Source organism: Sorex fumeus, unplaced genomic scaffold (assembly GCF_029834395.1).
Source record: "Sorex fumeus unplaced genomic scaffold, SorFum_2.1 ptg000265l, whole genome shotgun sequence".
Taxonomy (NCBI): Eukaryota; Metazoa; Chordata; class Mammalia; order Eulipotyphla; family Soricidae; genus Sorex; species Sorex fumeus.
This window is the reverse complement of record NW_026606322.1, coordinates 32,388,604-32,403,393: the sequence shown is the minus strand read 5'-3', so window position 1 is coordinate 32,403,393 and position 14,790 is coordinate 32,388,604. Positions and strand designations below refer to the sequence as shown.

Genomic DNA, 14,790 nt, shown 5'->3' with positions numbered 1-14,790 from the left:
AAAGACTGTCCAAATAGCTTCCTACCCGGTCTACCATCAATCTCTCTCTCACATTTACCCTCTATACAACTGTCCAAATTAATCTAAATAAAAGCAATGGGCTTTCTTGTCTCCTAATTGGAGCCAGTAGCTTCCTTACTAACCACAGCTTATAATCCAAGTCTTTTGCTCCGCAAAAATCTAGGTCTTATGACCCATTTCCTAACACTTGTCAATGTTCATGTTCTTTTTTTTATTGTTTTGGGGTCACACCCAGTGGTGCTCAGGGCTTACTCCTGGCTCTGTACTTAGGAATCACTCCTGGTCAGCTCCAGGGGCCATATAGGATGCCAGGGATTGAACCCAGGTTGGCCGCGTGCCAGGCAAGCACCCTACCTGCTGTGTTACTGCTGCAGTCCAATGTACACGCTCTTAAGCATCCCAATACCCTTGGTCTCCAACCTTCACTGCAAGAAGCTATCAAATAGAACTATGTGTCTTGTTTTCTGCTTTTGTATCCCTGGCCCATTTACATCCATAAGGAAAATTATCCTTCAAGTGAAATATAAATATCTCTCTCAGAAATGGTCACTGATAGTCACCCTAAAGCAGTGAAGACTCCTTTTCTACCATTTGCACAAAGAATCAATTCTTTCGCTACATCAGTATCATAAGCCTTCTCTGTTTGCCTTCTCTACAAGAATTATAAAACCAGAGCTCAGTATGTGCTTATGAAATTAATATTCAGGAGCCAGGGATAAAACTCAGTGGGAGAACGCTTGCCTGACAAGCATGACCTTCGAGGTTTCATCACAGGTGGGAGGCCAGTCAAGGCCACATTACTAGCATGACCCCGAGAACCACAATCTCTAGTGACCTACGACCAAGTCTGTGAGTATGGCAATCACTCCCCAGCATGAAGCAAGTAAGTATGTGACCCTGGACAATGCAACAAATATGCCCCAACCCTCCTGACAAAGGAAAGAAAACAAATGATAAGAGTTCAAGGGTCTTAAAAAGACTGAAAGAAAGTAAGAGCTATTCATCTTCACCTTTATATGGTCACTCTTTAGTTAACTAGAAGACAAGTCAAAAGCTACAGATGGATACAATATGACAGGATATTTGTGGTTGTAAACACTCCCTTAATATAAGAGTCTCCAATAAAACTCATTTTACTGTCAATCTGTTTTGTAATTAACCTACAGACTAGGAGTAAATCTGTAACAATAACACTTAGCTGTGAGATTTGGGTTTAGGTATTAAGAAACAAGTCTTTCCCACCATATAATCATTAAATTATTAAGATGCTTACTACTAAGCAACTAACCATTGGTATTCCAAAGATCTTCCTTAGTCCAGGCCAAAAGGGCAGGTATACATTGAGCAATGAATTCCTTCTTGTCTTCTTTTGACAAAAATGGACAGAGACTCTGGATGGTATGCATACTACCTTCTGTTAGTGGGAAAAAACTGTTCATGAAAAGAAAAAGTAAAAATTATGTTTATCCTAAACTGTTATTTTCAAAATTTTTGTTCACATGAATAAGCAGCAAAGAACCAATAATCCTCATAATTGTACTAAAATACTAATGATACTTAACTATAGCAGAAATTGACACTTTTCATTTTAAATAAATAAATTATGTATATTAACTTTTCCTTTTTGTTACACTTTTTTATTATAAGCATGCATAAAATTTCCCCATGTATATTTCTTAAAATTATGTAAATAACATGACTGCTCTTTTAAGAGTTAACTATTTCAATTTAAACAATTCCAGGTCTGTATCTTTCTACAAACGGATATCTATATATGCCATGAATATAGTTAGGCTTTATTTACACAATGAAGTCACACTAAAAACACTATTTGCATTTAAATTGTTTGCAGATCTTTTTCTATACTAGAACCTATAAAACAGATCAAGTAATCTGGGGCCAGGGAAGTGCTAAGTGATGAAGTGTTTACTTTGCATGCATGAGACCTAGGTTTGATCCCACCACAACAGAGGTTAAAAAAAAAATTGTATTTTAAATAAGCAATTCTTGGGCCAGAGCAACAGTACAACAAGTAGGATGCTTGCCTTGTATACAGCTAACCCAGGTTCAGCCCCTGAAACTCCATATGGTCCCTCCCCAAGCCCCACAAGGAGTGATCCCTAAGTGTAGAGCCAGCTGTAAACCCTGAGCACCACTGTGTATGGCCCCAAAACCAAAATAAGTAAGTCTCTCTTTTAAAACTATATAACTAAATTAAAAACAAATCGATTCCATCTTACATAATTATTTCCCTACTAGTTAAATAGGATGGAATAGATTTCCTTACTGGACTTTGAGGCATTCTCCCCTTCCCCAAATTGTTTTTAATCACTATGGCGTAAGACTCAGCCCTGCTCAAAGGGCCATGTGATGCCAAGGACAGAACCAGGGGCCTCACACAAGCAGACCACGTGCTCTAGCATCTGAGCAACATCATTGGTCTCTCTCAAGGGCGTTTGCCTTGCACGTGGCTGACCCGAGTTCAATTCCTCCACCCCTCTCAGAGCCGGGCAAGCTACTGAGAGTATCTCGTCCACACGGCAAAGCCTGGCAAGCTACCTGAGACATATTCAATATGCTAAAAACCAGTAACAAGTCTCACAATTTGTTACAGGTGCCCGCTCAAGCAAATCAATGAACGGGGGACAGTGCTACCGTGCTACATATAAAGCTGTGATAAATGCTATTGTTTTGCATGCGTGAAATACCACTTAGTAGGTTTTAAAAATTTGAGAATTTTATTTGAACTTATTTTTATAATTTTAAACTGCCTTCCAAAATAGCCAATCATCAACATTCATATGTCATATGTAGTAGTATTATATCTATATCTATTTCATTAGTGATTTGGTCTAAAACTTATCTTAAAAAAAAAAAAAGCTGGGGGGGGCAGAGAGCTGGTACAGATGTTATAGATATTTAAGTAGTTGTTTGGCACTGGTCCAATCCAGTTTGATTCCTGGCACCACATATGATCACGAGTACCTTCAGAAGCGACCTCTGACCACAGAGCCAGCACTAAGCACTGAGTACCACCAAAACCAATATGAATAAATAAAACAGAATTTTCTTTTTAACTTGAACTTCTACAGTCACCTGGGAGTCACTCCAAGAATATCTGGCTAACTGGGCTGGGCAATTCAATAGAAGGGCCCAAGGACACAAAGTTGCTCATGTCCTTCAGAGATCACAGGGTCCTGCCAGTAGTGCTCAAGGGGATGCAGGACTGTGGGAAATCGCCTCCCTAGCCCCAAAACCCCAAGGCTGGAATATTCCACCTGGATGAAACAGTTTAGGTCTGAAGAATATAATGGGTTGCAAATAATAATATCTGTCCAGGAGAGAATAATATAAGAGACTTTCCAACATAAGCCGAGGAGAGTACAGAATAGAACAGTTTAGGGTCTTTTAGATATAGAAAGTAACGGGGGGCAAAGACAGAGTTAGAAACTGTCACGATTTTATACTTTAAGGCTGCCAGCTGACTGGCTCAGGGAAATACCCCATTCTCTGCTCTTCACGAACCTACTGAAAGCTGATGTGCTTACAACTGTTCTTAATGTCTTTGTCAACTTAAACAATAGCTTGCGTGGGCAGGGGGAGTGATTTGCTAGTGAATAGGCAGCCTGGGAGAACACTCATAGCCTCCCAAGTGACCCTAAAGCACAGACAGCCCCTGTATGTCTGTCTGTTTATGTATTTGTTGTGTTTTCTTCCACCAGCCCCTGCTGGACAGAGGTTGAAGGGGCCAATCTGACTGGCTTTAGACACATACCAGCAGTGAAACATGCAGTGCCAGGGCTGGAACTCAGAGCAATGAATGCAAAGGGTGCACCATAAATCCCTGAGCTCTCTCCCTGATTCTATTCTAGAAATTCTTTAAGTCCTCATTTACTCCCATAATCTTAAATATATATATATATATATGTACACACATATTTATATATGTTTAGCTTATGCTAAATGAAAAAGGCTGTATCAAAAGAAACTTCATTTTATCATTTCACAATTACTATTATACAAACTAAAGGCCATGGAAAAATATTATGCGTCTCAGAAAGTTCAGATGGTAGTTAGCAAGTTTTAACAGTTTTTTAAATTATGGGTTTGTTTGTTTGTTTGTGGGCCACATCTAACAATGCTCAGGGCTTACTACTGGCTCCGCATTCAGGAAACACTCCTGGTAGTGCTTGGCGGACAATATAGTGTGCTGGGGATTGAACCTGGGTTGGTTGTATGCAAAACAAGCACACTGCCCACTGTTCTATCTCTCCAGTCCCTGTTTTGTTTTTTAGAAATGATGCTCTGCCTCACTTGATTGACAGACTCCAAAACAGGGTGAATATAACTCTCATAAGCGCTGGGAGGCAAAATTAGTTGTGTGATTTGATTTATGGCAGTAGTCTTAACCCCAAATCACAATGACCTCTGATTGAACCTGCTCTGTATGATTCCATTTGTGTAACATTTATAGATGATATCATCATGGAGATATTATTGAAAACTAGGGATCAGGCTGGGAGGGAGCTGTAGTTATAAAGCTGTCCTCCCATTGTTCATCGATTTGCTCAAGCGGGCCCAGTAACGTCTCCATTTTGAGACTTGTTGTTACTGTGTTTTGGCATACTGAATACATCATGGGTAGCTTGCCAGGCTATAAAAAAGGTAACAAAAAGAGATCTTCATAATAGAACTTTTCTATGTCTTACACTGTGGCAGAGATCACACATGTACCACATACAGAATACACAAATGAGTACGTGCAAGCCTGTTGTCTAGTGTAGCGATGCCATTTTCTCAATTGTTAATAATCCCAAAACATATACTAAATGGTGGCACTGGGAGAAACTGAGAAGAATCTCTGCACTGTTTCTTTTACTTGCAGGCTGAAAAAAAAATAAAGCCATAGGACAGCAGGAAAAGAAAAATGTCTACCAAATGAATTTCTAGAGGGATCTGAGCGATTAGTACAGCAGGGAGAGAATTTGCTTGCACACAGCTGACATGGTTCAATCCCCAGCATCCCACATGGTTCTCCAAGCCCATCAGGAGTGATCCCTGAGCCTAGAGCCAGGAGTAAGCCCTAAGCACTGCTGGCCCCCCAACAAAAAAAAAAAACAAAAAAGATTTCTAGGGAAAAGAGAACATATTTATGAAATGCTACTTGTTCAAAACAAGTATAAAATTCCACAGCAATATTATAAACTATTAAATGCTTTTTATAGGGGCCGAAGTGATGGTAGAGAGGATAGGGCATGTGCCTTGCATGCGGTCAACATGGATCCCTGGCATTCCATATGGTTCACGGTGCACTGCCAGGAATAATTCCTGAGCCAAAGTGATGGTAGAGAGGATAGGGCATGTGCCTTGCATGCGGTCAACATGGATCCCTGGCATTCCATATGGTTCACCGTGCACTGCCAGGAATAATTCCTGAGTGCAGAGCCAGCAGTAACCCCTGATCATTGCCAGGTGTGGCCCCAAAAGCAAAATAAATGCTTATGTATGAAGGAAAAAAATCTTTAACCTAAAATAACAAATAATTTGAAATCTTTAATTTTCATTTTTATTAATTTTCACATTTGCTATACTGTGTTTTCCTAAATCATAAGAGACTGTTCATTAGCTGAGGGCTACCAAGATGAAACTGCAGGAAGTTAAAAAGTCAAAAAAAAAAAATACCCTTCTTTCCTCCTGTAATGCTGTTTTACTTCTTCAGATGAAATGCTTCGGGAAAGGATCAACTTAGCAATTATGAGAGACCAAAGGGTGCCATTTTCCATGGACCTAATAAAAGAGAGAAATGCATATTGAAAATGCATTAAGATTTTTTTCAACACTGGTTTACCTGGATAACTATAGGAGAATTTAAAAAACTACTTTGTGAAGCAGCAATTCACATTGCATTTCTGCACCTTAACAACTGCCCTGACCAAACAGAACTGGGAGCTTAGGCTTCTAACACTCCTTCACACCCAATGCTGAGCTCTCCACTCCATCCAAGCACCAAATCCCCACAAAGAAGATGACCCTCAAGATCAGACTACAGAGGTCATTATGTATAAGCCAGTGGTAGGCCACAGAAAGTGCTGGGTTACATCCCCAACAACAAAAAACAAACGAATCATGCAACAGTCAAAGATTAGACTCGAGGATGAGAGACTGGCAGAAGCTATAGGACCAAATTCCGATTGTCTAGACGGTGGAATAGAAGTGGGTAAAACCTGTTCAGTTCTGGGTCAGAACCCTGCAAAGCTTAGTCAAAGGAAAGGGAAGTGAAATACTCTTAAAGCAAAAGCTGCTCAAGGTCCGAAGTGATAGTACAGTGGATAGGGCGCTTGCCCTGCATGCGGACTACCTGAGCTTCAATCCTAGGCATCCTACATGGTCCCTCAAGCACTGCCAGGAATAATTCCTGAGTGCAGGGTCAGGAGAAAGCTCTGAGCACCACTAAGTGTGGCCCCAAAACAAAAAAAAAGAATAAAAATAGAAAAAAAAATTGTTCAGCACAAGAACTTCAATAAGCAAATCATCTAATGGCTATAACCTGTGTGACAACGGTTTCCATAACGGTACTAGCCCTGGGAGATGGAGATATGGGTATGTTAAAGATGTATTTGTAACAACAAGCAAAGCTATAGGTTTCTCCCCTTTTTATTTGTCATAAGCCTCTTGGGGTTTTTTTTTATATATATATTAGAAAAGCAGATACCCAATAATGAATATTAAACCTGTTAATTAAACCTTACCTGTTAAACAACAGCTGTAAAACGCCAGAAGTACTGCCAAGTTCACATAAGTTGTCATATGTAATACTCATTTTTTGAAGCATTTCACAAAATCCAGTTAGAAAAATAGGCGGGTCATCCAATTCTTCATACCACTGCAGTGAATATAGCAGTTCTGCAACTAACAAAATAAAACCCATATCACAACATGTATTTTTCTGAACAGACTTTCAGTCAGGTTCCATTTACTTCCCATTCTTCAACATGCCTGTGTGTGTGTCCACTCAGTTCAAAACATCCATGAACAGATTTCCAACTGAGAATCTGATTAAAAATTTTTTAAAAATTGCCACTCCTTATCACCCTCCCCAACTTCAAACTGCACTACAAAGCAGTAGTAATTAAGACAGCATGGTACTGGGCTAGAAACAGACCTGCAGACCAATGGAACAGAGTTGAATATTCTGTCACAGACCCCCAAATATATGATCACTTAGTCTTTGACAAAGGAGCAAGAAATGTGAAGTGGAACAAGGAAAGCCTCTTCAACAAGTGGTGCTGGGAAAACTGGACAGCTACCTGCAAAAAAATGAACTGTGACCTCTATCTAATGCCAGGCACAAAAGTCAGATCAAAGTGGATTAAAGATCTCAATATCAGACATGAATCCATAAGGTAGAGGAAAATGTAGGCAGAAATCTCCACTGAAGCTAAAAATATCTTTAAGGATGAAACAGCACTGACCATGCAAGTGGAAGCAAACATAAACAAATGGGACTCCATCAAACTAAGAAGCTTCTGCACTTCAAAAGAAACAGTGACCAAAATACAGAAAGAGCCCACAAAATGGGAAAGAATATTTATCCAATACCCATCTGATAAGGGATTAATATCCAGGATATACAAGACACTAGTAGAATTGTACAAGAAAAAACCTCCAACCCCATCAAAAAATGGGGAGAAGTAATAAACAGAAGTTTCCTCAAAAAAGAAATACAAATGGCCAAAAGGCACATGAAAAAATGCTCCACATCGCTAGCCATCAGGGAGATGCAAATCAAAACAACAATAAGATATCATCTCACACCACAGAGACTGGCACACATTCAAAAAAAGAAAAGCAATCAGAGCTGGCATGGATGTGGGGAAAAAGGAACACTCTTTCACTGTTGGTAGGAATGCCCACTAGTCCAGTCTTTCTGGAAAACAATATGGACAGTCCTTCAAAAACTAGAAATTGACCTTCCATATGACCCCGCAATACCACTTCTGGGAATATATATCCCGAGGATGCAAAAAAAGCACAGTAGAAATAACATCTGTGCCTATATGTTCATTGCAGCACTGTTCACAATAGCCAAAATCTGGAAATAACCCAAGTGTCCTAGAACAGATGACCGGTTAAAGAAACTCTGGTACATCTACGCAATGGAATACTATGCAGCTGTCAGGAGAGATGAAGTCATGAACTTTACTTATAAATGGACAGACATGGAGAGTATCATGCTAAGTGAAATGAGTCAGAAAGAGTGGAACAGACATAGAAGGACTGCACTCATTTGTGGAGTATAAAACAACATAACATGAGGCTGACACCTAAGGATAGTGGATACATGTGACACATAGATTGCTCCATAGCTAGAAGCCTGCCTCATGAGCAAAGGGGAGAAGGCAGCTGGAAAAGAGAAGGGATCACTAAGAAAAAAATGGCTGAAGGAATCGGTCGGGATGGGAGATGTGTGCAGAAAGTAAATAAAGGAACAAACATGGTAGCCTCTTAGGGTCTGTATTGCAAACCATAATGCCCAAAAGTAGAGAGTGATTATGGGGAATCATGTCTGCCATGGAGGCAGAGGGAGGGTGGGAAAGGAGGGGTATACCGCGGATATTGGTGGTGGAGAATGTGCACTGGTGGAGGGACGAGTGATTGGTCATTGTGTGATTGTAACCCAAACATGAAAGCTTGTTGCTATCTCACAGTGATTCAATAAAATTAAAAAAAAAATAAGATTGCCACTTCTGGGGCTGGAGCACAGCAGGTAAGGCATTTGCCTTGCACATGGCTGACCCAGGTTTGATTCCCAGAATCCCATATGGTCCCCTGAGCACCACCAGGGGTAATTCTTGAATGCAGAGCCAGGAGTAAAGCCCTGTGCATTGCCAGGTGTGTGATCCAAAAAAAGTCCCCCCCCCCAAAAAAAAACAACAACAAAAAAAAACACTCCTTTCCATCTCCCACTTGGTTCCTTATCTAATTAAGAATATTTCAGGAACCTAAAATAATGGAAATACTGGAAGAACAGTACCAACATTTTTGTCATCTAAGGTTAAAAAAAGTTGCAATACAGGATAAGTTACTAAGGATCCACCCCTGTGATGACTAGCTCGAGCTAAAGTATTAAGAACTGGGTAACAGCATGTCAGGGCCTCAGTGACAAAGGGGTCTGGGCTCAAAGGAGCTACACACATAGTTATCAATTGAGATATCTACCTTACAGGACTGGCTGTAAACAGTAAGTTCAAGTACCTATATATTAAAAGTAATAAAAAAAAAAAAGCAATCCTGGAATATCATATGGTTTTGTTTGTTTGGGGGACACACTCAGCAATACTCAGGGCTAACTCTTGGCTCTGGGATCAGCCCTGGCAGGGCGAGGAGGACCATACGGGGTGCTGGGGATTGAACCAGGGTTGGCGGTGTACAGGGTAAGCAGCTTACCCACTTGACTACCCTTCTGGACCTCACAACCCCTAGCAGTCCCCCCTACCCCCCAATCCCATTTGACAATGGCTGCCATGTGAACTCCAGTTAAGTATTCTGGAGTTTCTGGAGCACACCTTCAAATTCTCCAACACTGACATTCCAGTAGGAGCATATCCAATTAGAAAAGAACACAAAAGACAATGAAACTCAATAAATAACAACAGTAACACAGAAAGCTCAACTAGCGAGAAACAGCTTAGGAAACCCTCAGACAATGACACCAGAATGAGATACAACAATTCTCACAAATTTTCTTTTACTGAGGGAGTTTTTTTATAATCTCATAAGCCATTTAGTTGTTGAGCAATATAAAATTAATTATTTTGTACCTACTAAGGAGGCAGGCTTGGGAGGGGGGTAGTTGGGAAAATGGGGACAATAATGGAGGGAAGTTCACATTGGTGGTGGGATTGGTACTGGAATACTGAATGCCTATAACAAATGTATCATGGACAACTTTGCAAACCATGATGTTTCAATAAAAGGAAAAATGTTGTGCACAGAACTTGGATTCAGAAGTCTTAAGATCTAGCTGGAACAAATCCAAGTCTATCTTTTACAAGTTAATTAATGCTAAGAAGTCAAGATAAGAAAATATTTGACTGACTAGGCTAATGAGAAGACTAAATGTATGTCAGTTTTTAATCAGTAACAATTTTAAAAGGAATTACTACAATGTTGGAACACATTCACTCTGTGAGAAATGTAAACAACGGTCTAATTTTCGGGCCCAAATGGTATGTGAAAGTGGCTAACTGAAAGAGGTATTCCAGCTTTCTTGCATCAGGCCAATGTTCTTCTCTGCTAATAACAGTTACAGCAGAGGGCTTAAACAAATATAATACATAATTATGCAGATCTCCTACTTTCAACAGCAGCTTGCACAGTTCACATTGTAATCTACAATTCTACAACATTTCCTGGAATGAAGGAAATTTCTGAACTCCTAAGTCTTTGGGATTCAAGATTAGAATCTTTACAAGAACATTAGAAGCTCTAATGAACAAGAAGCCAGGACAACTTCACTGGGGTGCCTCAGATGGGGGCAAGTGTCGTCCCTCCACATGCCCCCTAAGAACCCTAGCGGCCAACAACTACCAGAGCCCAATGAGAAGTGCAGGTATGTGGGTTCAGTGACAGCAAACTCCAGGCCTCAAGGGATAGGGGATGGTCTGGTTCTCTTAAACACCCCTCCACCCCCGCATTGCCATGGGACCCTAAAGGTCACTCCCACGAACTCCCTCCAGCTGCTGTTTAAACTCCTTAGCGGCCATGATCCAGAGACACACAAAAGGATCTGTGAACTGAGCCGCTCTTACAGAGATCCCTCCAGACCCTAACCATCTAAAATTTTAGAATTCCAGGAGAACGCATCTGCGACACCTTATCCTATTCATAATGAGCAATACAAAAGAGAGTATGGGGAAGATTGCCTGCCACAGAGGCAGGGGGAGGGATGGGATGGGGGGAGGGATACTGGGGACCTTAGTGGTGGAAGATGTGCACTGGTGGAGGGTTTCGTTTGATCACTGTATGACTGAACAGGAAAGCGATATAACTGTATCTCACAGGGATAAATACATATAATAAAAAAAATAAAATTAACACTCTGAAAATAAAAAGTAATGTGGAATCCACGCCCAATTCAATCAACTTAATCAATGGCTGAATAAACTGCAGTACTCCTACATTATTAAAAGGAAAAAAAAGAAAAAGAGCTCCTAAGACTTTGGGATTCAACATTAGAATCTCTACAATTATCAAGAAAAGATTACAGTCCTATGAATGCGTAATAGTGGTTAAGAAATAAACTAATAATTCTAGGCCCTTGATGAAGACATAAAGGATTCCTTAGGGTTGTGCAATACACAAACTGCTTATACTGACACATGTTAAAGTAACTGACCTTGAGCCAAATTCTTCTTCACTAGAAGCAACAAGACTCTGCCCAGATTTTATTATGTTTACATTCAATTGCAATTGAACATTAACCACTTTAAATAACCTCAAATTTCTCATCTTTAAAATAAGACAGCTTGGGGCCGGAGCGATAGTATAGTGGTTAAGGCTTTTGCCTTGCATGCAGCCAACCCAGGTTCAATCCCCAGCATCCCATATAGACCTCAGCACTGCCAGGAGTAATTCCTGAATGCAAAGCCAGGAGTAATCCCTGAGCATCGCTGGGTGTGACTCAAAAAAGCAAAAATAAAATAAAGTAAGACAGCTCAAGAGTCTAAATTCTTGAAAGATTTAAGTTGCACAGTGAGGAAAATAATTTCAAAACTGTATTACTTCCAATTTTTTTTTAAAATTTTTAATTTATTGAATCACTGGGAGAATAGTCACAAAGCCTTTTAAGTGTCGGTCTGTCATATAATGATCTAACACCCATCCCTTCACCACTGCACATTTTCCACCACCAAGAACCCCAGTATATCCCCCACCCTCCCCCGCCAATCCTCCCCCTGCCTGTGTGGCAGATTTCTACTTTACTCTCTCTCTACTTTGATCACATTCAACATTACGACAAAAGACCCACCATTATTATTTGGAATTTTCCCCAACAAAAATTACTTCCAATTTTACATTTGTACTTATACCTGAATGCTCATATATACTTACTGATTTTCTCAAGTTCATTATTTTCTAGAACGAATTCCTTTTTCAATGCAACTAGTAACATTTTGCTCAATAATGCTGAAGTACATAAGTGGCTGGGGAGATTCTTTGTATCTTCTTCTTTAGAAGTGGTTTTGAAACACTCATAATTCAAACTCAATCTTCCTTCTAAAAGCGGTCTGTGCAACCACTGTAAAAAGAATATATTAAATTAGATACAAAAGCACAGGATTGGAGAGACTGCAGTGGAAAGGGTGCTTGCCTCACATTCCTGGTACCCCACATGGCCACCTGAGCCCTAAGTTGGGGCTCACTGAGAATAGCCCAGTATGGCTCCCAAAACAACAAAAAAATTAAATTCAAAATCATTAGACACATTAAATGATTATGTATATAATTAAGACTGGGGCCAGGGGCCAAAGGACAGAACAGTGGCAAAGGTGCTTGCCTGCATGTTGATCATTGGTACCCCTAAAGATTTCCCCAAGCACCTCCAGGAGTAAACCCTGAGCACAGCCCTCCCCAATGCCCAAATATCTTATAAACAAAAATAAAACTAATTTATTCACAAAACTTCAGACTCCTAGAAGTTTGGTTTCTACACAAGTACATGATCAACTTGGGGGCTGTACCAAGATTACAGTAGGGAGGGTGCTTGCCTTACATGTGTTACATGTGGCCAACCCTGGTTTGATCCCTGAAACCCCATATGGTCCCTCAAAACAGCACGCTGTCACTGTCACTGTCCTCCCATTGTTCATCAATTTGCTCAAGCGGGCCCAGTAACATCTCCATTGTGAGACTTGTTACTGTGTCTCGCATACTGAATACGTCACGTCACGGGTAGCTTGCTCAAAACAATAACAACAAAAAAAGAAATGATGGACATATGTATAAGAATCTTTGACAATAGAGCTCAGTTTTATGCACCTTGTACCATGGCTACACAATGTCAACTGGTATCTTGCAAGTAGCAAGCATGCATCATATAAACGTTTAAAAGACATAAAGATAAAGTAAAATTATCATTTCCTTAGCCTTTTATTTCTTCCCCCAGGTGAAACAGAATATACTCAATTAAAATTGACTCTTCCCCTGAATAAAACAAAAATTTGGGGAGCCAGAACGATAGTACAGTGGGGAGGGTGTTTGCCTTGCACGCAGCAGACATGAATTCGACCCCCATCATCCCCATATGGTCCCTCAAGCCTACCAGGAGTAATTCCTGAGTATAGAGCGAGGAGTAACCCCTGAGCATCACTGGGTGTGACCCAAAAAGACAAAAAAAAAAAAATTTAGCTTGTAGGACATGTAAACTTCAGGTGAGATCTGTGATTTTTGCTTTCAACCATACCTGCATAGGAAGAGACTGTCTCATCAGCTCCCATTCACTATTGCTTGGCATTACACTTCCAATATAAACTCCCAGGAGAGAAGTATCTTCACTTTCTAGAAACGCATTTAGCAAATCCTCAACAGTCGACAAAAGAACTTGAAGACTGAAAGCAGCAAAAAAATTTTAATGTCCATGTGCTCTGGAAATATGATAACTGTCACCAGAAACACAGTAAATACCCTAGAGCAATTAATAGCTTGCCTTAAGAAAAAAATAACAATAAAGCAAAGTCATACCTTTAACACCCTCCCTACCCACATGCACAAGTCAAATCAGAGACTTTAATCCAACTCTTGATTTGAAATTGAACACCATTTTAATCTCAACACAAAGGGAGAACTAAGGAATTTCAGATAAGGTATTTCTGGACTAATTTCCTTAGTCCAAGAAGAAAGCATAAGGATCAGAAAAGATCTGCCCCAAACTCCAACCGACTCTGAGACAGTCTCTCTTCATTTTCACTGGATCATTATACATGAATTTAGTTACATATGGACAATATCTGCGACTTAAACCAGTAACAATCAGGACCAGGTACAGTAGGTAGGGCGCTTGCCTAGCATGTAGCCGAGGTTCAACCCCCAGCAACCCATCTGGTTCCTAAGCCCTGCCAGGAGTGATCCCTAAGCACAGAGCCAGGAGTAAGCCCTGCACACAGCTGGGTGTGACACAAAAACAAAAAACAAAGAACCCAATAGCTTTCGAACCTCATAAAAAAATACTGGAGAACAGTGACTATGTTATAATATGAGGTGTCATGGTCACAATCCACAGTGGCCTGAGACATAAGAGAGTACCCCAATCACATCACTATCCACAAATGAGAAATGCAGGAAATGGACTATACTCCATTATTCTTCAAGTAAATGAGTCTGGATAATCATCAACATATTGATGATTATGATATGATGTCTCTCTGGGAAGAAAATCTGTTTGGATCCTATAGATTTTTTTTTCAGAACTCAGTTGCCTTTCACAGTCACTCAGATTAACCGTGGAATTTTAAAGGTGGAGATCATATGTTAGAAACTGGGAAAGTGGGCACGAAAAGACTACCTTTTTACATCCAGAACAGAAGACTGAACTTGGTTCTTCAGCCACAGTGCAGATAAACGTAGGAAGGTACTCTGTTTATACGTATTGCCAGGCTGATGGACCAATAAATTCACACCAGAGAGCCATGTATTTCTCAGTTTGCATAGAAGAAAGTCTAAAATCAAGATATCAACAGTAAATTGTAACCCCATTAACATAGCTATGAT

General features: G+C 40.2%; 1 protein-coding gene across 1 annotated transcript in view; it reads right to left on the bottom strand.

The window, feature by feature from the left end:
- The window catches only part of LTN1 (listerin E3 ubiquitin protein ligase 1), a 68,668-nt gene that overhangs the window by 25,103 nt on the left and 28,775 nt on the right, over positions 1-14,790 (bottom strand). Inside the window, exons 14-19 of the mRNA XM_056109470.1 lie at positions 14,585-14,738; positions 13,487-13,631; positions 12,136-12,322; positions 6,771-6,930; positions 5,704-5,808; positions 1,310-1,452 (exon numbers count right to left, since the gene is read on the bottom strand). Of these exons, the coding sequence (XP_055965445.1) occupies positions 1,310-1,452; positions 5,704-5,808; positions 6,771-6,930; positions 12,136-12,322; positions 13,487-13,631; positions 14,585-14,738 (894 nt within the window). The remainder of the gene's footprint in view (positions 1-1,309; positions 1,453-5,703; positions 5,809-6,770; positions 6,931-12,135; positions 12,323-13,486; positions 13,632-14,584; positions 14,739-14,790) is intronic.